Genomic DNA, 24419 nt, shown 5'->3' with positions numbered 1-24419 from the left:
AGGGCTTCCTCTGGGCCTTTCAGCTCTAAAAGCTTGAGGCTTTTAAAATGGCTCCCTTTTGCTCAGCTGACCTTGAGTCCCTCCAGGTCTCAATTCAGCTGCTCCCCCCCCCCCCCCACCGCCCCCGGTCTAGAGCTGTAGTTTTTCTCAGCTTCCTAAGCTGGCTTCTCTGCTCTAATGACCAGCAGTCCAGATGTGCTGTCTCTGGACACTGGCTCTCCCACCTGCCCCCACCCCTCTCTTTTGCTTCAGCAGGAGGGGTAACACCCCACCCCTCCTGGATCCGTGGAGGTGGGTTTGTGTGTAGCACTGGTAAGATTACTCACACAGAGGAAGAATTTGACCCGTGGAGAGACCACGACAATTCCCAATCTTGTCATCTCTCCTTTGTTTTCTATAGACATGAAGAGTTCTTTTAGGTGCATGCTGTTCAGGGTAATAAAAAGACAGGGGTCTCTTTTGCTATACCTGGGCTCATCGGTTCCCCCGCCTACAGGAACCTGAGGCCCCAAACTTGCTTATATTACACCAGTGGACAGCTCTCCATGTGGACCTAGATCCACTGGGTGGTGTGTGCTGGTGCCTCCTTTTTCCTGTTTCTGAGACTGTCCCCTCTGTGGTTCCCTTCAGAGGTTTGGGTGTGGCCTTTCCACCTCTCATTCTGCTGGTCTTCAGACTCCAGGGGGTGCTCATTCCCCTGTAGAAATTCCCAGAGTTCTTTGCAGCCTGAGCTGGCATCCTCCTAGATGGCTATAGATGAGAAGTGACCCCAGGTAGAAGCCAGGCTGGCCACTGAGCCCAAGAGGTCCCTGTCACCCAGGCCAAGGTATCACAGGAGCCCCTGGCATTGCTGGGCCATTGGCCATGCTTCTTCTTGGCCTTGTCTGTTCTCCTGTAGATCGGTTTAAGCTGTTAGGGTGCTCTGGGCAGGAAGTTCTGGGTCCCCCAAAGGCTTGCATTCTGTCAGTGTACTCTCCTACTTCTGTATGGAGCTTAGATTCTTCACATTAGTTCTGAGTGCTGGGCATCCCAGAAGCAGCACCCTAACTTTTAGATGAACATGTCTTTTTTTTTTTTAAAAAATTTATGTACATTGTTGTTTTGCCTACATGTATATCTATATGAGGATGTCGGAGTTACAGACAATTGTGAGCTGCCATGTGGGTGCTGGGAATTGAACCTGAGTCCTCTGGAAAAGTAGTCAGTGCTCTTAAACACTGAGCCATCTCTCCAGCCCTTCTAGAATATTTTTTTAATGTGCATGCATTTTGCCTATGAGTTGGAGAATAAATGAGCACTTAAAGTCCATCAATGGGCCCCAAGTTAAGACATGTTCATCTAGGGGCTAGAGAGATGGCGGTTAAGAGCACTGGCTGTTCTTCCAGAGGACTGGGTTTGATTCCCAGTACCCACATGGTAGCTCACAACTGTCTGTAACTCCAAGATCTGATACCCTGATACAGATATACATGCAGGCAAAACACCAATGCACATAAAATAAAGACAAATAATTTAAAAAATATTCTAGAATTTCATCAGATATGCCAGATGCCCTTGGCCAAGAAAGTTATTGTTCCCTGGCCTGTAGTATGACCAGGGACATCTGTGGGCTAGTCTCTGCCTAAGTCAGTTTACAAGGACTTGGCCTAAGCTGTGAAATAGGAGGAATCCCTGCTTTATGGATATTTTTTGCTGTAGTACTTTTAGGGAGGATCCTTTGGGGGGATGGCTTGGGGGTCCACCTGGAACCCTGATTGTCTACTGGGTTGTATGAAGAAGATACTTGGAGAATGGCAGGATTATCACAAGCTTTTGGGGCTACTTAAATGTAAGGCAAGGAGGATTATTGGGATACCTAATATGTGCAGGTTGTATTCTCCACAGAGATAACCTGTGGGGTTACATTGAACTCTAAGAGGCTCCATTCATATAGACCATATGGTGTTCAGCACTCTCTGGGCACCAGGGCTAGAGAGAGAGAGAAGCTAGAGGCCTTCCCTCAGGAAACCCTCAGATTCTTGGAGAAGATGGGTACAGTTGTCAGTAATGGTCGCTCAGTGTGTGGTGGATTCACAGGGCAGGTGAGTTCCAGGGGCCTCTCCGAGGCGAGGCTCCAAAGAAGGAGGCCTGAAGGAGGAGACAGAGGTTTTTTGCCAGTGGGATCAGGAGTCTCGGGAGCAGTGTGAGGAAGGGCCTTTTGGGAGGAGGAACAGCATGTACTGCATGCCAGAGAGAAGAGCCCAGAAATAGCCTGGTGAGAATAGAGTGGAGACTGTGTGTGGGGCGTTGAGGGCTGCAAAGAAGAGACTTCCAAAGCCAGGCAGGGCTGCATGATAAAAGAGCTGGTGTGTCCGTCAGGAGGGTTGGGCTTCACCCTCGGGTAAGGGGAGCAGTTGGAACACAGAAAGCAGAGGATGGAGAGAGGGAGAATATGGCATGCATGGGTGTGCCAGGCCTTGCTCCGGGGGCCTTAGCTCTTGAATGCTGCCACTCAGCAGACTCTTGAGTAAGCATCCAGACCCTCACATGCATCTTGGAAGCCGCTCCAAAGTGGTTTAAGTGGTTGATGCAAGCTGACTAGGCCATTTTAAGGTGGGAGCTGTTTTTCTGAGTGAAGGGTGTGCCGAGGGTGGGGGATGGAGTTGGGGGGGGCGTGCTTTCCCTCTGTGTCCTCTTCAGAACCACATCTCGGTGGCCCTCCTGGTAACTGCCAGTCCCATCTGCTGGCTACCACATACTACCCCTTCCATGCCTCAGCCGAGAGTCTGTGGAGAAAGGTGGAACACAGCCCAGGCTTGCTGTCCCGGCTGCCTCTTGACCCAGCTCCCCCTTTCACTCCTGCTCGTCTATCCCTCAGTCACACACCAGCTTTAATCTCCCAGTGTCACTTTTCTTACTTGAGACTGTCTTCATGTGTAGCCCAGTCTAGCCCCAAGCTCACCATCCTCCTGCCTCAGCTACCCGAGTGCTGGGATTAGAGGCCTGTACTGTCATACTGTGCCTCTAGTATTACTTTTAAGGAGCACAGAGGCCTCCCTACCCCAATGCATACTTTATTTATCTCTAAACTGCCAGTGTCCAGGGTGGGCACAGTGCCTCTTCCCATTGGCACTGTATCGATAGCCTTGCCCATTGGGTGGTCATTGCTGCTCTGGGTGATGTATTCCAAAGAATCATTATTTGTCTGACATGGACCCAAAGGACTTTTTATCACTCAGTGTCCCGCGCTGAAACCCCTCATAAATCACTCACTCTTCCATACATACCTGCTGACTGCTCAGGTTAGGTTTCTCCTCTGGGACTCCTCCTAAGCCGGGGTGGGGGTGGGGGGTGGGGGTGCCTTTCTCAGAGCCAATCAGACCAGCATCTCAGCGTCTCCACGGCTGGGCTGTCTGTCCCGATGTCTCAACATGCAACATCTCCCTGCTCTGCATTCGGATCCAAATCTCAGATCCAAAGCTACAAATAGCATGTTTACAGTGCTGCGACTCAGCCCCAGCTCCGGCCTCCCAGTGAGAATCCTTCAGAAGGGCCCTGGGCTCTGCATTCTTAATAATTCCTGCAAGAGTCCCTGAGCATCAGAATTAACAAACGCTTCCCAAAGACTCGCTTAACCTTACCACCTTCCACATCTTTTTCTCCTATTCCGTGTGTCGGATGGGCGCGCCTTGCCCCGTCTGTGTCCTGGCCTGTGGTGGTACTGTTGTTAGTACCACCAGCCAGACCCTTCTTGGCATACCTCCGCACAGGGTGCTGCTGGGAGGGAGCTCCAGCGCGTGGGTCCACATCCAAGTCAGCTGGGGATTTTCCTCAGATCTTTCCAAAATTATGACTCGCCCGTCTGGATCCCTGCCCTGGTGGAGCAAGGGGCCCCTTGGTGCATGCAACCAAACACAGCATCCTGGGCTGAGTCCCTCTCCCAGTGGCTGCTAGAACGAGCAGATAGTCAGATGAAGTGAGTCCGCCGTGGACTTTTCAAATTTCCTGGAAAAATGGACAGGATACAGCCTGTGACAGAAGAGGATCCCCAGCCAACCTGCTCTAGGGGCTTGCTGCCCAGGATTGATAGCAATCTGGGTGTCTGGTATTGCTAATCTTTCTATTCTGTTCTCACCTGGCCAGGACCTGTGACCCATCCCAGCCAGACCCTTCTTCTGTGCCAGACCTCTCTGAGTCGTGACCTTCTTCCTTTTTTCAGGGACTTGACTTGACATGCTTGTGTTGGTTGCTGGGCCTCGGATGAGCTGAGTCCGGTGACTCCTCAGCCTATAAGCCTTAGATCCCCCTCCCCCAGCCCCTCACGGATCCCTCTCTTCTCCCTGCCACTTTATCCTATTCTCTGGTGTCCGCCTTTCTCTTTTGCCCTTCCTGCTTTGATGGATTGAAACCAGCCTTGTGTTCCGGCTTCTTGTGGTCCCGCTAAATAGGTTTTAATGTGACTGTGGTGGGAAGAGGGAGCCAGAGAATGTGCGCCCTGGCATGGGGGGCTGGAGGTACTGACCTGGGTGTCCCTAAGAGGAGGAGGTTGAGAGTGCTCCACAGGTTGGGTCGTGCTCACTGGGCCATCAGATGAAGCCTTGCTGGGGCCTGGGCAGGTCTGCATGCCCTTGATTTTGCCCTTGTTACAAGGTAGAGGGCTACTCAATGAAGGTACTGTGGTAGCTCGGAGGGTGGGGCCCCTGGGGCCAGCCCTAAGCAGCCAGGAGCAGCTAGCGCCCCCCCCCCGCCCCCCGGAGGACAGCAAGAGATGTTTGCCTTTGTATTTCACAAGCAGTATTTAATTAAATAATTTACACCTCTTCGATTTTCTTCCTGAGATTCAGTGGCTTGGCAGTTGACATTCCGGACGTTGCTGAGAACAATAGCCCACGCGAGATATGTTACATGGCAGGACAAGTTTAATATTGACATTTTCAAAATCAGTGCAGAGTGAGGGCTGGCTGAGAGGGGGAAAGAGAAGGAGCCGGGAGGGGCCAGGAGGTCAGGTGCTGAGAATCAGCCGGCATGCTCCTGCCTGCCTTGGGGAATGCTCTTCTTTTACCAGCTCCTGGGTCGATTCTGGGATGGCCTGGATCGGATCATCACCAGTGGCTCTCCTGGCCGCTGTAGCTGAGTGAGAAGAAGCTGCAGGGCAGGGCAGATGGAGCTGTGGAGAGCCTGGAGATGTAGGGATAGGACGACGGCATCTGTTTTGTTACCTGTGCGGAGGGTCTGCAGCTGCCTAGGCTCAGAGGAGGGAGGGCAGCTCTTCCTGCCCTCTGGCCCAAGGGACCCACCCTCCAGAGACCTCACAAATCTCTGTGGATGGCAGCCCTTGGTTTTGGTACTTGTCCCCTCCAGAAGCAGCCACTAAACAGGGAGCCAGTTTTCAGAGAGACAGGGCCAGAGGGAAGCCTCCTGTCCTATACGTTGCTCCTCTGGAGATAAGGGCAAGGAAGACAGAGAGGCAGCAGGACCCACCTTAATGTTTAGGAGTCTGGTCCAAGGTAGGTGGGTGGCACTCTCGGGCCACAGTCCTGAGAGCCCGGTCTGTCAGGCTCAATAGGCAGCTCTGTGTCACTTAGGGCTGGTTGCTTGTGTAGCTCCTAAAGCCTCAGTGGAAACTGAGGCCAGAGTTGTAGCTCGCTGGCCCTGGGGAGCATGTCTGGCCAGCATCTCTGAGAGCTCTTGAGTGGCGTGTGGTGGCCTGTGGCATGTGGGCCCTTGTGCACAGGAGCACTGCTGGAGGCATTCCTGTTTTGTGGTTGTCCGATCACTTGTTTTTGGCCATAGTCTTCTGTACGAGGGTTTGTTTTCAGTGGCTCACTTTGGGCCCGAGGGATAATTCTCGGGCATGGCAAGATCGCTTGTACTTTTTGAAGTGTTTGTGGCTTTAAGTTTAAATATTTATTTTGGATTATTCCTGCCTTTTGTGTGTTTATTTTCTCTCCCCCACCCCACCCCACCCGTGTGTGTGTGTGTGTGTGTGTGTGTGTGTGTGTGTGTGTGTGTGTGTGAGTGTGTGTGTGTGTAAGTGCTGTAAGAAAAAAGTTGTGGAATCCAGATTTCTTGGTCTTTAAAGTACATTAGTCCTCACCGAGAGCTTCCACAGATACCACACATTTGAAAGTGGATTCCTTTGCCTATCTGTGCCTCTGTTTCTCCATCTTTCCTGGAGGCACAATCCTCCTTGAGTAACAGGGCTAGCAATACTGCATGTGTGAAGTGCCTAGTAACATGTCTGGTACATGGAAACTGGTCCCCAGGTCCTGCCTTCTAGCCGTGACTGGTGTTTGGACATGTAAACAGACCCTGCTTCCCACTGAGCCCTCTGTGAGAACTCGGTGTGGACACGTCTTGGTGGCTGACTGACTGATTTCTATGGCATGTGTATTTCTCGGGGCTCTTGGGTCTGGCTTTGTGTATGGCTGGGTGGTGGTGGGGGGTGTTGTCCAGGCTGGAGTTGGTGCAGCCTTTGGGAGGTATCTCCCCCCACCTCCCCATACCTAGGGTCTGGGTTGGAGCGTTAGGAGAGGAGGTATGTGTGTGAAGTAGGGGTGGGGGTGGGAAGGCTGGAGCGGGGGGCTGCTGACTCCTTAGGGTGTGAAGTCATTGAACTTCCCTGGCAGGGGAGGAGCAGCCCTTGTTTCTGAGTCAGCCCTCTGGCCCCAAGCCACTCAGCATTCACTTTTTCCTATCAGAGAAAGTGTTGCTCTTTGGGGGGGGGGTCCCCAGAACTGTCTGCAGACAAAAGGACACCCCTATGACTTCATACCTAAGATGCTTCTGCTAGTGCTCTGGCCTGGCCCTAGCACCCCACGAACCCTCTTTTACCCTACTCCATAGGAGTTTGGCATGGGTACTCCTGGAGCACCGACATCCAACCTTCCCATTCGGGGAGCTGTAGGGATCTGAGTGCTTGTTTTGGGGGAGCCTCCTGCATTCCCACCTCGACTCTCCTTCCCTTCCTTAGAGGCTTCTATGTCCTGAGTTAGGCCTGCTGTTGATGGGGTCCACGAGGATGTAACAGTGCTCTGGGAGAAATATGGAGAAACTTCTGGAAATGTGACAGTGGGAGGGAAGAATGGCATTGTCTGAACTGTTCTGGAAAATTCTTTGTATTGAGCTAAACGACAGTGTGGAAGGCCAGGGCTGGTTTGTCTTAGCTTTAACTTTGACATCAGCCTCTTTGCCCAGCCTAGCACTGAGCATGCGTGGATCCTGCCCAATCACCTGCCACCCCTGGGACGCTCCACATCCCCTCTATTGCAGGGAATGATGAGGTCTATGTATTTATACCTCCAATCCTCTGGGACTCTCCTTGGCTCCCCTGCTTGAAGGTTGACTTTAGGGGGAGGTCTGGGTCTCCATACTTAAACCTTATATGCTTGTGTCTGAGGTAATGCCTCTTCTCCTGGCCCTGCTCTCTCCAGCCCAGGGCAGGACTCCTAGGAACTGAAAGCAGAGGAAGCTTCCTGAAGTGCGTCCTGTAAGGGCTGAGTAGGCTCGGGATGTCCCCTTTCAGTATTGGTGTTCATGGTCACAGAAGTCATGGCTCCCATGATATCACTGTAGGGTGTTGGCTCATTCAGCTGCAAGTGTCTTGAGTTCAGTGAATAGGGGTTGTCTTATATGATTCAACATGGTTCTGTACTGTCTTCATTTTATTTTATTATTATTATTAATAATTTTGTGTGTGTGTGTGTGTGTGTGTGTGTGTGTGTGTGTGTGTGTGTGTATGTACGTACATGGGGGCCAGAGGTTAAGAGGTTAACACTGACTGTCTCTTCCTCACCTCTGTCTTTCTCTACCTTACTATTTGAAACAGGGTCTTTCACTGGACCTGGACCTGTAGCTTGCCTATTCAATATGGCTAAACTGGTTGACCCTGGGATTTATCTATGGTTTTTTATTTTTATTTTTAATGTGAGTGCTGGGGATTGAACTCAGCTCCTCATTCTTGTGCAGCATTCTTGCACATTCTTGTGCTTTCCCCATTGAACCATCTCCCTAGCCTCTCGCCCTCATATTAAGAAGGTTGCTAGCCGGGTGGTGGTGGCGCACGCCTTTAATCCCAGCACTCGGGAGGCAGAGCCAGGCGGGTCTCTGTGAGTTCGAGGCCAGCCTGGTCTCCAGAGCGAGTTCCAGGAAAGGCGCAAAGCTACACAGAGAAACCCTGTCTCAAAAAACCAAAAAAAAAAAAGAAGGTTGCTGAGGCCCATGGGGTACTTCGCGATGCTCTGGTTTGGAGGCTGGTGATGGACCACAGCTGGATACTGGCCTGGGCCAGTCTGCACAATCTTATGCTGTATCTCTCTGAGTGCCATTGAGGGCTCTTCCCCAAAAGCTTGGTCAGGGGAGCTGGTGTACTTCCCCTTTGCTAGCCTCAGGGGTTTGGGGTTCAGGGGATGGGAGCCTTTAGCTTTTTTTTGGGAGGGAGTGTGGATATCACTGATGAGTGTGACTGCCTTTTGCTGACATCTGCTGCCTGCTGTCCCCCTTGCTGTCCTTGCAGAAGTGGTGGGTCACACCCAAGGGCCTCTGGACGGGAGCCTGTATGCCAAAGTGAAGAAGAAGGATTCCCTGAATGGCAGTTCGGCGCCTGCCACTGCTGCGCGGCCTGCCCTGTCGGCCACTCCCAACCATGTGGAACACACGCTGTCTGTGAGCAGCGACTCTGGCAATTCCACAGCCTCCACCAAGACAGACAAGACCGATGAGCCTGTTTCTGGGGCTGCCACTGCCGCCGCCGCCGCGACCCTGAGTCCTCAGGAGAAGAAGGAGCTTGATCGCCTGCTAAGCGGCTTTGGTGTAGACAGAGAGAAGCAAGGCGCCATGTACCGGGCTCAGCAACTCAGGTCCCACCCCGTCGGGGGCCCAACCGTGTCCTCCCCTGGCCGCCACGTCGTCCCAGCCCAGGTTCACGTCAACGGTGGGGCTCTGGCATCTGAGCGGGAGACGGACATTCTGGATGATGAGCTGCCCATCCAGGATGGGCAGAGTGGGGGCAGCATGGGCACGCTGTCCTCCCTAGATGGGGTCACCAACACCAGCGAAGGTGGATACCCAGAGACCCTGTCCCCACTGACCAATGGTCTGGACAAGCCCTATTCCGCAGAACCTATGCTCAATGGTGGAGGCTACCCCTATGAGTCTGCCAGCCAGATGGTGCCTGTTCACAGCAGTCACTCAGCCCCCATTCGGCCCTCCTACTCTGCTCAGGAGGGTTTAGCCGGCTACCAGCGTGAGGGACCCCATCCAGCCTGGTCACAACAAGTGGCTAGCACCCACTGTGGCTATGACCCCAGTGGTCTGTTCCGATCCCAGTCCTTTCCAGATGTAGAGCCCCAGCTGCCCCAAGCTCCAGCTCGTGGGGGCAGCAGCCGAGAGGCTGTGCAGAGGGGGCTGAATTCATGGCAGCAGCAGCAGCAGCATCCTCTCCCACCACCCCGCCAGCAGGAGAGAGCCCCCCTGCAGAGTCCTGCCAGCAGCAAGCCTAGCCCCCAGCTGTCAGCAGAAACCCCCATACCTGCTCTCCCAGAGTTCCCAAGGGCAGCCTCTCAGCAGGAGATCGAGCAGTCCATTGAAGCCCTCAATATGTTGATGCTGGATCTGGAGCCAGCTTCAGCGGCTGCCCCTCTTCATAAGTCCCAGAGTGTTCCTGGGGCCTGGCCAGGGGCTTCCCCACTCGCTTCTCAGCCCCTCTTGGGCTCTTCCCGCCAATCCCACCCACTGACCCAGTCCCGATCTGGCTATATCCCTAGTGGGCATTCCCTGGGAACCCCGGAGCTGGTCTCCTCTGGCAGGTCTTATTCACCTTACGATTATCAGCTGCGCCCGGCTGGATCCAACCAGAGTTTCCGTCCAAAGAGTCCAGCCTCTTCCACCTTCCTTCCAAGCCCCCATAGCTCTGCGGGGCCTCAGGAACCCCCAGCCTCTCTCCCTGGTCTCATCACTCAGCCTCAGCTCCCACCAAAGGAAACTACTTCAGACCCCTCCCGAACTCCAGAGGAAGAGCCGCTGAACCTGGAAGGGCTGGTAGCCCACAGGGTAGCAGGTAACAGCTTTGGAGACCATGGGACCTGGGAAACCTCTCCTTATCTCCCCCTCCCCTCCCCTGTTTGGTCTCTGTGGTCTGTTGGGGGAGAGGTGGGCACAGCATAGATGAGAGACCTGTTTCAGCCTGGGGAGGTCTTGGGAATGTTCACTCAGCCATCCCTTCCTATATAGATCATCTATTAGACACTAAGCCAGGCATTGGGACTCGAAGATCAGTGTCTATCCATGCCTGCCCTCTGGTAATTTGCAGTTTGGTCAGGGAATAAGTACATAGATGATCCTGACAGAGGACAAATTGTGCGGTGACAGAGCAGAACCAAGGTCCCAATACAAAGCTCACCAACTAAGTCAATCAGGGAAGGCTTCCTGGAGCCAGTGACTTAGGGGATAGATGTTTTAAGCAGAGTGGGGACTGCAGCTGTTAAAATGTTCACTGTCCTCACAGCTCAGGGCTTTGGGACAGTGGTAGAAGGCTAGAGGCAGGATTTAGATGTTGTTTAGATGTTATTCATTCTAACAGGAGTGAATCCCAGGAGGCCTGTGAGAGTACTCTGAAACAGTGGGGTTCTGTCTGATGTTCACCATGATGGGGACTTCAGGAGTCTCGTCCTGTGAGGCTAAGGTCTTCCTAGTCCCGCTGTTCTGTTAGTTCTTGCTAAGACCCACCCAATATGGGTGACTCCAGAGAGAGAGCTGCAGAGGAACCTGCTAGGAGGAAAGGCCAGGAAAGAGCCATGTTGGGAGAGATAAGCATGGGATACCCTAACCCACAGCCCATACTTCCCCTGGCAGCCAAAATGGGTGGGAAATCCTGCACCCAACAAAATGGCCGCCTTGGTTGTGAGGTGAGGCCCAGACAGGAGCGGCCCAGGGACTGTGGTGGTGAGGTGAGTCTTGTGCCCAGTCCCTCTGCTGACAGGGTGGGGTATCTTTGGGAGAAGTGGAAGCCAGGCAGCTGGCTCTGCCCTCTGCTCCTTCTCCTAAATTTAGGGGCAGCTGAGTCACCATGCCAGCTGCAAGGCAGGAGGAGACGCCCTCCCTGGGAAGGATGGATGTAGGTTTGGGGAAGCAGTTCAGCTGATCATTGGCTCTTGGGTTGGGCTCAAGGCTGGATATGGGGGAGGGGACACTCTGCTCCTGAACTTCAGAGTAGAGCCGACACCCACCCCCACCCACCCCCGCTTGGTTCTACTCACTGGCAGCTTACAGTGGACCATAGCGGAAGTATTTATACCATAAAAAGTGACCGTTGGCCCAGTGGTGGTGGCACATGCCTTTAATCCTAGCACTTGGGAGGCAGAAGCGGATCTCTGTGAGTTCAAGGCCAGACTGGTCTACAGAGGGAGTTCCAGGATAGTTCCAGACAGTTCTAGAGAAACCCTGTCTCGAAAAGCAAAAACAAAACAAACAAAAATAAAAACAAAATGTGGCCATTGGGGCCTCGGCTCCCTGGAGAAACTCCTCTTCTAGACTGCTGTCTCTGCCTTACCTGAGCCTCAAGGCCCTGGACCTGTAGCTCTGGGGCGAAATACTCAGTGTGGTGGTCCAGATGGGACACCCGACTACAGCCACCTTCTTGCCCCCTGTCAGCTGGAACTGTCTCCTACGAGCTTTACTCTGGAAAGAGGAGGGGCCACCCAAGTTCCCCGGTGTGTCATTCTCCTCCCTGTGTTTTATTGAGTGGTGGCAGGGTGCTGAAGAACAGTGACACCGCAGTGTAATGATGAGCAGGTCCGGGGGACTTGTAGACAGCTGGGGCAGGATGAATTTTCTTCCCCTCTGGAACCCTGCCCTCTAGCTTACGAATGGCCTGAGAGGAAGGCTGTCTTGGAGTGGGTCTCCATGCAGGTTTTTCTCTCCTCCCAGCTTCTGAAGGGTTCACTGTCAACTTCTACATCCTGTTGCTGCTCTGGTGTTGGCTGCCATGAAGTCACAGGGAGGAGTGAGAATATTGTTGGCACCACGTCTCTGTTCCCTTTCCTTGTTACCAATCTCCATCAGCTACAAGCGACTCAGCCAGGAAATAAGATGAGCCGCACGGAGGGGACAGTTTTATCTGGTCACCAGGCCTATAAAATTCCCCCTTTGGTCCGTGCCCTGTCAAGGACAGAGTTTCTTGTGTTGGAAGGGTCTGCTTTCGCAGTATCCTTAGCATCCTTTTTTGTGGCTCTTCGTTGCTTGTGCAGGGAAAGGCACAGGAAGATCCAATGCGTAGAGCATTCTGGGAGCCAGGGTGAACAGACTTCTAGCAATGCCGTTCTCTGCTTATTTTATGTTCTGTTGCGAGAAGCTGGAGCGTAAGAACCCATTGAGTTTACCTGGGAAGCTCAGATCTGAGGGAAAGGCTCTCTTGACCTGGTGTCTCCCCTAGTTTCCTCCTCTGGTCTCCATTTTCCCCCTTGGCTGGTCTCCGTGCCCCAGTACTGTGTCCTACTTCATTCCATTTGGACCCACCCACCCCTCCTGTCTTGTTTCAGTGTTAAGTTCTGAGAACGTAGTGGCGGTTTCTTTAACTAGAAACCTGTAGTACCAATGAAATGAAGAGAGACATCCGCTGTCACCACTGCCATCTAATACTGGATTGGATATTCCACCCAGGACAATAAGATGAGAAAAGGAAATAAGTCTGAGTTGGAGGAGGGGATCTGCCCAAGTGAAGTATCTTATGCTACTGATTCTGTGATCAGATGGATCTGTGTCTGATACTTTTAGAGGTGGAGATTTCAGTCTTTATCAGAAGAGAGATGTGTATCTTATCTTTAAGGGAGTCAGGTTTAGGAGAGAGCTAGACTCTTAGGATGAAGTTATTTGTAATGAGAACTGTGGGACCAATTCCACGAGGGAGAGATGGAGAAGAGATCATTACTGTCTAGAGATGTTGGGAGGTGGTGGTAGCTAGTGGAGTATGGTGTCCAGCTCAGCCATGATGAGTATAGTGGTTTTGAGTGAGGTGCTCGGGTGGAGTGGGTTCTCAGTAGGCGTAAGGCATGTCTGCAGAACAGTGAGTGGCTGCGGAGCAGGAAGGGCGGCTGCCGTCCTGTCTCGGGATGGTCTTAGATTTCAGCCCTTGATGGTTGGATGCGCTGAGCAGTCACGTGAGAAATCATTAGGTGGTTTAGTCAGGAGAACGATCCACGGTCAGAATGGTATTTCTGGAGGTGTGTCTGGTAGGGCCTAGCAGGAAGGCAGCAAAGCAGGAGTGACTTTGATCTGGAAGATGCTGGGTGCTTATCAGATAGCCCTGGTGGTGGAGCCCTGGATTGGAGTATTGACTTTGGTCATGGAAGAGACTAGATGATGCCATGAGAACCAGTGTGCTTACAGATGGACCAGTGGGGAGGGGTGTATTCAAGATGGTCTAAGGCAGTGGTTCTCAACCTGTGGGTTGTGACCCTTTTGGGGGTTGAAGGACCCTTTCACAGGAGTTGCATATTAGATATCCTGCACATCAGATATTTACATTACGGTTCGTAACAGTAGCAAAATTGCAGTTATGAAGTAGCAATGAAAGTAATTTTATGATTGGGGCTTACCACAACATGAGGGACTATATACAACATGAGGGACTATATTAAAGGGTTACAGCGTTAGGAAGGTTGAGAACCACTGGTCTAAGGCTTTGTAAACAGAAGAGTGTAGCCCCCTTAACCCGGGGTGAGGGAGAGGAGGCTGATGTGATAGGAGATGGAGTTGCAGGGATCTGCTGAGGCGATGGGGGTTCCCCCGGTGTAGAGGTGTGTGGTTGGAAAGCTGGAGATTCTAGAATCTTCTCCCACAGGTGGAGGTTAATGCTGTGAACTTGGAGGAGGTCTGTGTCATAGGCATGGAGAGAGAGAGAGAGAGAGAGAGAGAGAGAGAGAGAGAGAGAACACTCAGGAAAATGGCCACAAGGGAAACAAAGGCGTAGCAGGATCTCAGTATGCTCGGGTGGTGACAGGAGACGGGTACAGTGTGTCATTCAAAGTCAAGATGGGAAAGGAGTCGAAGGAGAAAGGGTGGGGGATGGTGGGGGGTGGGGAGAGAAACCCATGCAACTGGCCAATGAGGTAGACTGGGGATTGTCAAAGGCATATTTTCAGTTGAGTGCTGGTGACAGAAGCCAGACCCTGAGCGATCGGGGAGGAAGTGGACGAGGAGTGAGGACAGCTTGCCAACTACTCTTTGGAGTGGTTTTATGATAAAGGGGGGGGCCAGAGTAGTTGCTGAGGCGGGGAAACAAGGCATTGGAAACTAATGGTAAGCGTCGCGGGCGTGTTTTTAGGTAGAGATGGTGAGGGGCTGAAGATGGGAGAAGGGAGAGAGAGGAGAGAAATAAAGTGATGGGAAAAAAGGAGTCTGGGAACCTGGTGAGCACTCAAGCTCATGTAAGAGTTCAGATACTGCTTCACCAAACTGAGGAGGCTGGAGGAAAACGGACTGGAATCCTGGCAGCAAGCTTTAGGGCGTGGATTGAGAAACAGCTTCGATAGTTCATTCTGCATACAGGCTGTGTTCAAGGCCCATTCATCATTCAGCAGGAGCTCTAATCTGGGCTGTTTGGTAGTCTAGGAATTGGGAAAATGTTGATAACTAATAAAACCTTTACCCTCATGGCAGAATTGGCCGCTAAACTGTTACAATATTTTAGGCGGAAGGTTAAATGCTGTAGAGATAAAGCAGAGTTGTGCCGGGGGGAGTGGAGGATGAGTGGGTGCTTGGCGTGGTCAGGAAAGATTTCACCGGGCAGTGAGGGGCGCATCATCTGGAGAGGTCTGTGCAAAGCCCCTGAGGCAGGAGTGTGCTTGGAATGACTGGAGCAGAGTGACCCACATGAGGTCTAAGAGGTAATGGGAATGGAGCCAGCTTAAATTTGGTCTGGCAGGTGCTCCTAAGAACTTGGAGTTTTGGTGTGTGTATTCTGAGAAGCCTTAGAAAGGATTTGGTCCAAATGGTGACATCACCTGGCTTCTTCTAAAAGTATTTGTATGGCCGAGATGGGAGGAGGGAGGTCCATTCGGAGGCTGTTGCTATCGATCGGCATGGAAGATGGGAGGAAGATGATGGAGGGTTTGGGAGGTTTGGCCAGGAAGATTTACTAGATGTGCAATGTAAGAGGAAAAGAACAAAGACAGGTCCTTGTCCCGAGCAACTAAATAATAGAGGTGTTCCTGGATGACCCGAGAAGTTGGCTTAGAGGGAGTCCAGTGTAAGATGCCTGTGAGGCTTCTGCGAGGGTCAGATTCTGACAGCCAGTAACTAAGGGAAGAGGTTGGAGTTGAGCAAGGCTGGGAGCAGTCGAGCAGGCCCATGGGAAGTACCAGCCTCTGGTGCAGAACCTGAGATATAATGACAGCTTGCTAACCAATAAGGTGAGGGCAGAGAGATGCAGCAGGGTCTTCTACAGCATCCTCTAGGTTTATCCCAAGGCCTCCACTTGTGGTACCCAGGGGCTTTGGGCAGCAACTAAAAGAATGAGGAGCCCCATGGGGAGAGGATTGCTTGGGCTAATGTGATTGAATTATGAGGGGCTAAGACAGGCAAGGGGTGTGACCTTGGGTCTCAGATTGGTAAGCCATCCTGGGTTCAGAAGGGGTGGGTGACCTTGAGAGAAAGGGAGGATGGCCTAGGTTAACTGTAAAGTGCAGGCTAATGGGACTGAAGTCTCCAGGCCCCGGGCTGCTACTGGGGTTAGGCGGGCAGGAAAGCCACCTGCCCGTCAGAGGAGCAAAGGCCCTGGACCACCCTGTCTTTTCGTCTCCTCCCCATCCCATCTCCCTCCAGTGTGTGGCTCTATCCTGGAGTCAGAACAAGGACTAACCCTGATTTTTTTTTTCTTTGTTTTTGTTCTGTTTCCTGTTGTTTAATGCCTCGTGTCCCCGCGTTCTCAATGTGTTCCGCGTCCACCTGTCCCCTGTGCTATTGGTGGGGTGCTTTCTATGCCTGGTGCCTCCCCTTCCTGCCGGCTCCCCTGGGGTGTGGGTGGGCAGTGTACAATGCCAGACTGCAGGGCCTGAGGCAGAGTGGCGGCTTCCGACCCTCTCCTCTCCACCGGCTCCGATCTGCCTCCGCCTCTGGTGGGTTGCTCCGAGTCTCCATCCTCGTGACTCTGGGCCCTTGCCTCAGCTTTCACCCTCTTCCCCAAGAGATGCCTTCCAACCCTACCTCACCATCTTCTTCCTTTCCCTCCCGGCTTCCCTTTCTCCTCCTCCTCCCTCCCCCCTGCTTTCCTACCCCTCTTTCTCTCCCTCCTCTCCAAGGCCCTCCCCTCCCTTCTGCTTGGCTGGAGGCCTGATGCTTTTAGCTTGGCCTTGCCTGCTGGGTACAGGGTCGGAAGTAATTTAGGGGAGCTTTCAGAGTGTCCTGTGGAGATGCTGGTGTTTCCAGTGAGGTGCCCAGTGAGGGTCCCAGTCACTTATCCTCAGCCACCCCAGGTGGGATGGTTTGGGCTTCAGGACCAAGACTCAGAAGGCGCCAGGCTGTGTTTGCCCTGAGACCACCACATGTCAGACAGGAAAAAGGTGGCCCTGTCCCTGCTGCACAGTACCCCTCTGATGCTAAGGTCCGTGGCCCGCCCTCTGACTGTGCCCCATCTGTGACTTTGGACGAGGGCCTCGACTGTTCAGAACCCAGGTTCCCAGTCTGAAAGCCCTGCCTTACCTACGTGGCCCCGCCCGGCACTACAGCACTTCTGCAGATGGGCTGCTCCTACATCAAGTTTCTGTTAGTTTATTCTAGGACTATGTCAGCTAGTGTCCTAGCCTCTGGGACATGCAAGCTGCTAGACGCTTGTCCTTTGTTTGCTCATTCCTGCCTGACGGCCAGTATCAGGGAGGAGACCATGTACCCAGGCTTCTCCAGTGCCACAGCCTTAAGCAGCTCCTCCAGGTAGAGTCTGGACCCTTCACTCCTGATAGCGGTGTGGTATCTGTTGTCCCATGGACCCTTCTGTCCCAGTCCACTGTCAGATTGTCCCCTCCCTCTCCGTTCTTCCCCCTCTGCCTTTTTCTTGGCCCACCAGTGGGGACTGTAGTGTTGAGCTGGGCTCAGGGTCTGTTCAGGTTATGGGGCAGTGGACCTGTCCCGAGGGGAGCTGGCATGGCTTGCCCTGGAGCTGCTAGTGTGATCGCGCGCGCGCGTGTGGCTTTCTAGTGCCCTGGCCCAGCAGGTGGCTTCCATCCTGGATCCCCTTACTTCTGGAGCCCTGGGCATGCGGCCGGACCACCTGGAGCTGAGCAGTCCAGTCTTTTGGAAATCGGAAGGCTGGAAAGAAGAGTTGGGTCTGTGGGGGTGGGGGTGGGGGGACCAGTATCTGGGTCCGTGGAAGAGGTCTGCGTTGATGCCTGTGGTGACACTGTGTGACTCTGGGGATTTATCCATGTGACTCTGAAAGAGGGTCAGTGCTTTGCCAAAGTGTGTGGAAAGTTGTGTGTGTGTGTGTGTGTGTGTGTGTGTGTGTATTTATAAATTGATGCGTATATTTATATATTGACCTCTCTAAACAGATATACATGCACATGCATGTTATTAGGTCTAGGACCCATACAACACTTTGGGCAGAGAGCTGTCCCCCTAGGCACAGCGTTGTCCTGGGGGCAGTGAGGGCAGGGGTTGACTCAACACTGCTCCTAGGTGTATGTGGCAGCTCTCAGGCTATGGTGACCACCTGTCATCGTAAAGCATTGGGGAAGATGGGGTGGCAGCCAGCCCCACGTGAAACAGCCCACAGGACTGACTGTGGGGCATTATGAGCAGAAAGGCCACCTTCTTACCATCAGAGCACCCCACTTCTCAGTACTCGGTGGCCTGGTGGGGAGAGCCTTCCAGAGCCGTCGATGGCTTCCCTTTTCCTACTCAGCTTCCTCTGGCCCTAAAGCCTGCTGTAGGGAAAGTTAGGGACCAATCAGATCACTAAGGCCACACCACTGCGGTGTCCTGTGGCCCTTCCTGTGGGGCTAAGACATACACTGTGTCTGTGTGTGTGTGTGTGTGTGTGTGTGTGTGTGTGTGAGAGAGAGAGAGAGAGAGAGAGAGAGAGAGAGTGCTTCTCCCTGTGTGCATGTAGTAAACAAAGTCTTGGAGAGAAAAATAGGCCAGGAGACTGAGGAAATCCTGAGTGGAGGTCTGCACAGAGAGCAGGCCCCCTTTTGATGGTCATGCAGTTTTGGGGATGTGAGAGGGTCTCTCTCTCTCTCTCTCTCTCTCTCTCTCTCTCTCTCTCTCTCTCTCTCTCTTCTCTCTCTTCTCTCTCTTCCCCTCTCTCTCTCTGGCCCTGGCTGTCAGCTGGTGTCCAGAGTCACCACTTGGCTGAGGAACAATGAAGCTCTCTTCTCTCCTTTCTCCTGTGTCAGGCTCCCTCTCATAGAAGGAGACCGAAGAGAGGGACCGTAGCTCTCCAGGCACTCTGGGTTAGCTCTGGGCTTGCCAAGGGGACAACAGTGAGACACTGTGTTCCGAGACGGAGTGCCCTGACCGGCTGCTGGTGCCATGGACCACTCTCTGGGAATGGTCAGCCCTGTGGGAGTGGAATGTGGGGGTCTCTCCTCTTCTGTAAGGGGAGACTTTGTCCTGCAGTCCCCTCACTCTTTGGAGATCATTTGGTCCACTCCCCTGCCTCTGGCCAGAGCATGCTCCCATGTGTCATCCTGGCAGTGACAGGGAGGGGAGCTGAAATAACTCAATTACGCTTGCTCTCAAGTGCCTGTCCACTTTGGGCAGGTCTGTGTCCTCTACGGGTGGCCAGCCACACATGCGCAGCAGCCTCAGTCCACACTGCTGTCCTATGGCCCTGGGTCTGGAGGCAGTGCCAGGAAAGGATGGGCGAGAGTATTCTCTGCCCCTCCTAGAGGGTGACTCCCGTGGAAACAGACCTCCTTTTCTAAAGCCAACACAGGGTCCCCAAGCAAGGTAGTGGCCACTCTTGAAAAAGCAGAGCGATTACCAGAGACTGTGGTGGTGGTGGTGGTGGTGGTGGTGGTGGTGGTGGTGGTGGTGGTCGTGGTGGTGGTGATGGTAGCGTAGGGGGTGCCCCCATAACCAAAGGCAGCTCTTGTGCATTTCCTTTCACCTTGGGGCTGAACTCAACTCCGTACCCCCAGAACTTTTGTAAAGTTGCTCCTTTGTCACAACGTTATTAGAAAAGTGGTGGCAGTGTGTGCTTCCTTCTAGTGTTTCTGCCAGGAATGAGCCCAGAAACAGGGCTAGGCCTGGCCCACCCTTCCCAGAGGCCCGAGTTGGGCAGGGCCCGGTTGGAGGAAGGAGAAGTGGGGCCTGAGGCCAGAGGAGGCCTGAGTTCTGGGAGCCTAGAGTTGCTGGCAGAGTCTGGTGTGGCTCCAGATGTCCAGAGCCACCTCCTCTCTTTAGTCCCTGTAGATTCTCCCAGCAGCCCTTACTCAGGACCGACACACCCTCTTCTTCTTCTTCTTTTTTTTTTTTCTCTCTTTTGGAAATCAGGGCATTCTGAGGTTAGGGGCTTATTTAAGCAGAGCAGTTTGGGACTAGCAGGATGCAGTCCGTTTTAGTCTCCTTGTGCAGGTAGGCAGGGCTGCTTCTGAGTAAGCACACATGGAGATCTGGTGTGCCCTCTACCTTCTGTATCTAACTTGTACCATTGGCCGCTGGTCTTGCCCTCCCCTGACAGGCCCCCACAGCCTCCATCACAGAGCACATGCATGTGCACCACAGTGGCTATGTCTGAGCGAAGTGGTTCTGCCCCAGGCAGCACTTTGCTGTTCACACTAAGCAGGGAGGCTTCCTGGGCAGTGTAGGCCATGGCAACCATTTGTGGCTGTGCCAAACTAAGGGTTGGGGACCACCTGGGCTGTGCAGATCCTGCTATAGAGGATGAGAGGAGATTCAGGCTACATAAGGGTGACTCCCACCAGGCTGTCCTGGCTGTGTTCCTCAAGGCCAGCATTGCATGTGTGCATTTATACATGCATGTGTACACGCACACACTCCCACTTGTGACTAAGGGTCCCAGAGGTGTGTTCATGTCCCAAGCTCATGTGACCTAAGCCCCTTAGTTAGTCCTGGGGACGATGAAGGCAGAGATGAGAATTTAAGATAATTAGGCCTAGAATCCAGCTCTCAGGGTTGGGCCTTGGCTCCTGGGACCTGGGAAGTCAGTATTCTAGGATTCTGGAAGCCAGCGCAGTGAAATAATAGATTCCATGCCTTGGCCCAGCTGTGGGGAGAGAAGATGGGGAGGAGGCAGGGTGAGGTTAACATGGACAGCCTTTGTAGCGGGCTAAACAGGAAGTGGGGACAGGAAGATGGAGCCCTTTGCTCTCACTTGCTTGGCCTTTGCCAGAGTAGGGTATGATGGGAGCCTTGGCCTCTGCCATGGCCACAGCCACGGTGGATTGATGAGAGGAAGTGTGCTGCTAAGGAATTGCTGTAGGGGAAGTTGGTTAGAGGTTTCAGGGGTGCATTGGATGAAAGCCAGGGAACCCCTGAGATCAGACCCACCGCAGAAGCCAGTTGTGGCTGGCGACTCCAGAGCGTGACTTGGTCATTCCTTTGTTTCCCACTGGGAGCGCCATGTGCAAGATGATGCAATTCAGCCCTTTCCAAAAGTCCTTCCCAGAGGCTCCATGTTGCTTGTTGGTTGATGCAGTTGCCTTGGAGACCCTCCCTCCCCCTGCTCTGGAAGCTCTGGCCTTTTGCCTCTGGGGGCTGGAAGGAGCCGACATCTGTTTCTTGTATCAATCCTTTGTGCTCTTGGTCCAAATCCTATGCAGAGTAGAGACTCCTCTTGAAGGCAGAGGCCAGGCTAAGCTGCCTCTACCCCACTACTCCATTGGGGGAAATTTAGGATCTGAGCTGAGTTGGGGACAGGAAGGCATGGTGAGGGACTGAGGGGATGTGGTTCACTCCAGCTTAGCCCCCCGAGCTGAGGTGCTGCCTTTGTGTGTGTGGGGGAAGTGTTAGGTGGGAATGGAATCATTCTTTAATTTGCTTATTACTCTCCATATCCTGCCCTTCCTCCCAGGGGTTCAGGCTCGGGAGAGGCAGCCTGCAGAGCCCCCAGCCCCGCTCCGGAGGCGGGCAGCAAGTGATGGACAGTATGAGAACCAGTCTCCAGAGGCCACATCCCCCCGTAGTCCTGGGGTCCGCTCCCCCGTCCAGTGCGTCTCCCCTGAGCTGGCTCTTACCATTGCCCTCAATCCTGGAGGGCGGCCCAAAGAGGTGAGTCCTTGAGTTGATGAGTCCTGGGGCCACAGCAGGAAGCAGAGTCCCGTGTGCATCTCCAGGAGCTTGAGACCCAACTGCTACTGCTTCATCAGTAAATGCAGTGATCTCTCCCTCTCTGTATCCTCACCCAAGGTCTCCTCTCTTCAGTAACATTTGTACCCCAGCTGCTTGCTTTAACACTGAGAATGAGGTTCCCTTCTTGATCCCCAAAGGAAGTTCTTTAGGGCGGCGATAAGCATCCTGGAGATGGCGTACATGATCCCCAGATTTACAGTCCCAAAGTGGGTCAGATAGACTGGCAAGCATCTTTTTGAGCTTTTGAGAAATAAGGCTCTTCTTAGGAGGTTTACTTTTTGTACCCAAATAATTCTGTTGTGGAGACATTTCAGTAGTCAGAGGCAGCGGGACTTGAACTTGCATGTGCAGAAGAACCTGCCAGGGAGTTTGTCAAAACCCTTTCTTTCCGAATGCCCCTGCAGAGACTCCAGCCTAGCAGATCTCTGTGACTCTGTTCTGAAATAGTTCTGCCCGAGTTTTAGAGTAGCCTTGCAAACAGCCGCTCCCTGTACTCAGCCACCAATAACAAGTGGTTGAGGCAGTGAGTGGCCAGCATTTGGGCTTCCCTGGGTGAAGTGGAGAGAGTCAAGCTGGAGAGGGACTGTGTGGGCTGCCAGGCTTCCTGTCCTCATGCCCAGGATCACCTGAAGAGGAGCCTGTCCTCAGGGCTTCCTTCTCTCCACCCTTCTGTTCTCCTGCAGCCCCATCTACATAGCTACAAGGAGGCCTTTGAGGAGATGGAGGGGACCTCCCCAAGCAGCCCACCACCCAGTGGGGGTAAGAGCACCTGCTAAACCTCTTCCCCTCCCTCTTCTGTTCTCTTTGACATTTCCTCAGTAGTCTGTGCGGTTGTCCCAGGTACGGGGTGGGAGGGGAGAGAGTCAGCGGAGGTGGGAAGGGCTGGAATCCATTGCTTCTCACTCCATGGCTCACCTGTCTCTACTGCTCTGTGTTCTCTGCTGTCTGCTCTCAACCTAAGGATGAGCCAGGCTCGGACTTAGCTTCCAGACTGTTGGACTGCAGGTCCTGGCTCTCATCCTATGGAGCTTTCTGTGTTGAGTCATTTTGTTCCCATGCCACACTAGTAAGAAATCCTCTCCCAATGTGACAGTCGTGACTTTTCCTTGCTCTTGATCCTGATGCCTTGCCCATCTGTATCTGGGCATCTTCATCTCAGACACCGTGTGTCACTTCTACTAGGAAAGAACTGGGGTGGGTATACCCTCTCTCATACCATCCTCAGTCTCTAGGAAGGGTTTTGAGTTTACATCCCAGTGTACTCACTGGAGAGGCTGGTACCTGAAGGACAGACAGACAGACAGACAGACAGAAGAGCTACATGAGCCCCAGGGTGGTCAGCGTTCCTTTCTGTAGGGGAAGTGCCTTGAGAGGAATTGTACGGAAAGTGATAGGGTCATACCAGGTGATGAGGGACCTAGGGTCCCCGTGAGAGGCCTGGGTGTCAGAGGAAGTAGAGATAGGCGATGTTCAGTGCTTAGGCAGACTGGACCTGGCCTGAGCTGCCCATTAGTCCCCAAGAAAAGGAAAGCTGGTAGAAAGAGGTGACTGAGCTTAGATGTCCATCTCCTGGGGGTATGGCTGTCCTTTACAGGGACAGAATGTGGCCTGTATGTGTGGGCTGCTATCCCAGGCATATGGGAGGTTGAAGCTGTGACTACAGTAGTCCTGGGAGACGTGGCTCCTGATGCCCAGTGGACACAGCTTGCCTGCGCGTGCATGCACACACACACACACACACACACACACACACACACACACACACACACGATTTAAAATTCCCCGTGTCAGGACACTAGTGAAATCAAGTGTAATAATTTTTTACTAAATCTGAAAAAATGTCGTTTCAATGGGGAAGTTAATATTTCAGTATCGATATTTTATTGAGATATTATGTAATAATAAAAACCATTATAAGAGTGCTGGGGAGGTGGCTTAGTAGGAAGAGTGCTTGCTACACAACTGTGAAAGCCTGAGGTTTGCTCCTTAGGACCCCCCCAAAAAAGCTAGGAGCACCTCTAATCTCAACTCTAGGGTGCAGAGACAGGAGGATCCCAGGAGCTAGCTGGCTAGCCTCACTGAATCCACAGACCCAATCTCAAAAAATAGGATGGGAAGAGATAAGGAAGAACTCTAGATGTCAGCCTCCGGCCTCCACATGTGCCTGCTACAGGCATGTGCACACACGTGAATATACCATCTATGTGCACACAGAATTTATTTTCCAAGGATACCAGTGAAATTAATGTTAGAAATGTTTTTATATAACTCCAATCTAAAATATTGAGTTAGTGATATTGGTATTTTAAAAATGAGCCGGGTGGTGGTGGTGGTGGTGGTGGTGGTGGTGGTGCACGCCTTTAATCTCCAACACTCCGGAGGCAGAGGCAGAAGGATCTGGCTCAAGAGCTGGCTTTGTGGCTTCTTGTGACATCTCTAGGCCTTAACCTTTTACCTTTATAACTCCTTCCACTCACCGCTGTGTCCAGCAGCCCTGAGGGCTGGGCATCCCCTGATGGGAATGGAAGCCACGTTAATTGTACTAGAATTGGGTTCTGCTGTTTCTCTTCTCTCTGGTGGCTAGTCATGTGTGCCCTGGGGACAGCTATAAGTCAGAAGTTTCATAAATGCCTCGGGCAAGGGAGAGAGGTTGGAAGGCGGAGAAATGCAAGGAATGCTTCTCTCAGGAAGGAGAGGGCGCCTGTCTTCAGAGCCACCCACTCCTTGCCTCTGTATAAGGGCCACATTGCTTGGAAGCCGAAGGCGGGGGGGGGGGGGGGGGGGGGGGGGGGGGGGGGGAGGCGGGGAGGGTACCAAGCAAAGCCTCTACTATTTCTGATCTCCTGTCCCTTTCTCCTTGGTCCCCTGCCCCTCAGCTGCACCTGCTGGGCAGTGGATGGTAGCTGAGGATGGGGACTTCTCCCACAAACCCTGCTTGCAGAAAGCAGCTCATTCTTTCGTGGTGATGTCACTCAAACTGGCATTTGGATGACTAAGTGACAGAGAATTGCTTGTGAGCAAAAGGCCCCATAACCGTGTGGGGCAGGGAGGTGATGTGGAGAGAACAGGAAAGGCCTTGCAGGCCTTAATGTATGTTGCACACATTTGTTCGTAGGGATGCCTAGGGACAGAGA

The 24419-nt window shown here is 52.9% G+C and overlaps 1 protein-coding gene across 12 annotated transcripts in view; it reads left to right on the top strand.

Annotated features, from left to right (window-relative positions):
* The window catches only part of Tns1 (tensin 1), a 222643-nt gene that overhangs the window by 167671 nt on the left and 30553 nt on the right, over positions 1 to 24419 (top strand). For 9 of the 12 annotated variants that reach the window (XM_052749829.1, XM_052749830.1, XM_052749827.1 and 6 more), the window contains 3 exons: positions 8495 to 10036; positions 21008 to 21204; positions 21969 to 22044. In XM_052749829.1, the coding sequence (XP_052605789.1) occupies positions 8495 to 10036; positions 21008 to 21204; positions 21969 to 22044 (1815 nt within the window). Of the gene's footprint in view, positions 1 to 8494; positions 10037 to 16004; positions 16092 to 21007; positions 21205 to 21968; positions 22045 to 24419 lie in introns of all 12 variants that reach the window. The other 3 variants (XM_052749832.1, XM_052749833.1, XM_052749837.1) reach the window with 2 other exon arrangements.

The sequence above is a fragment of the Peromyscus californicus genome, unplaced genomic scaffold (genome assembly GCF_007827085.1).
Source record: "Peromyscus californicus insignis strain IS unplaced genomic scaffold, ASM782708v3 Scaffold_21__1_contigs__length_65335640, whole genome shotgun sequence".
NCBI classification, from domain to species: Eukaryota; Metazoa; Chordata; class Mammalia; order Rodentia; family Cricetidae; genus Peromyscus; species Peromyscus californicus.
This window is presented reverse-complemented; position numbering and strand designations above follow the sequence as displayed.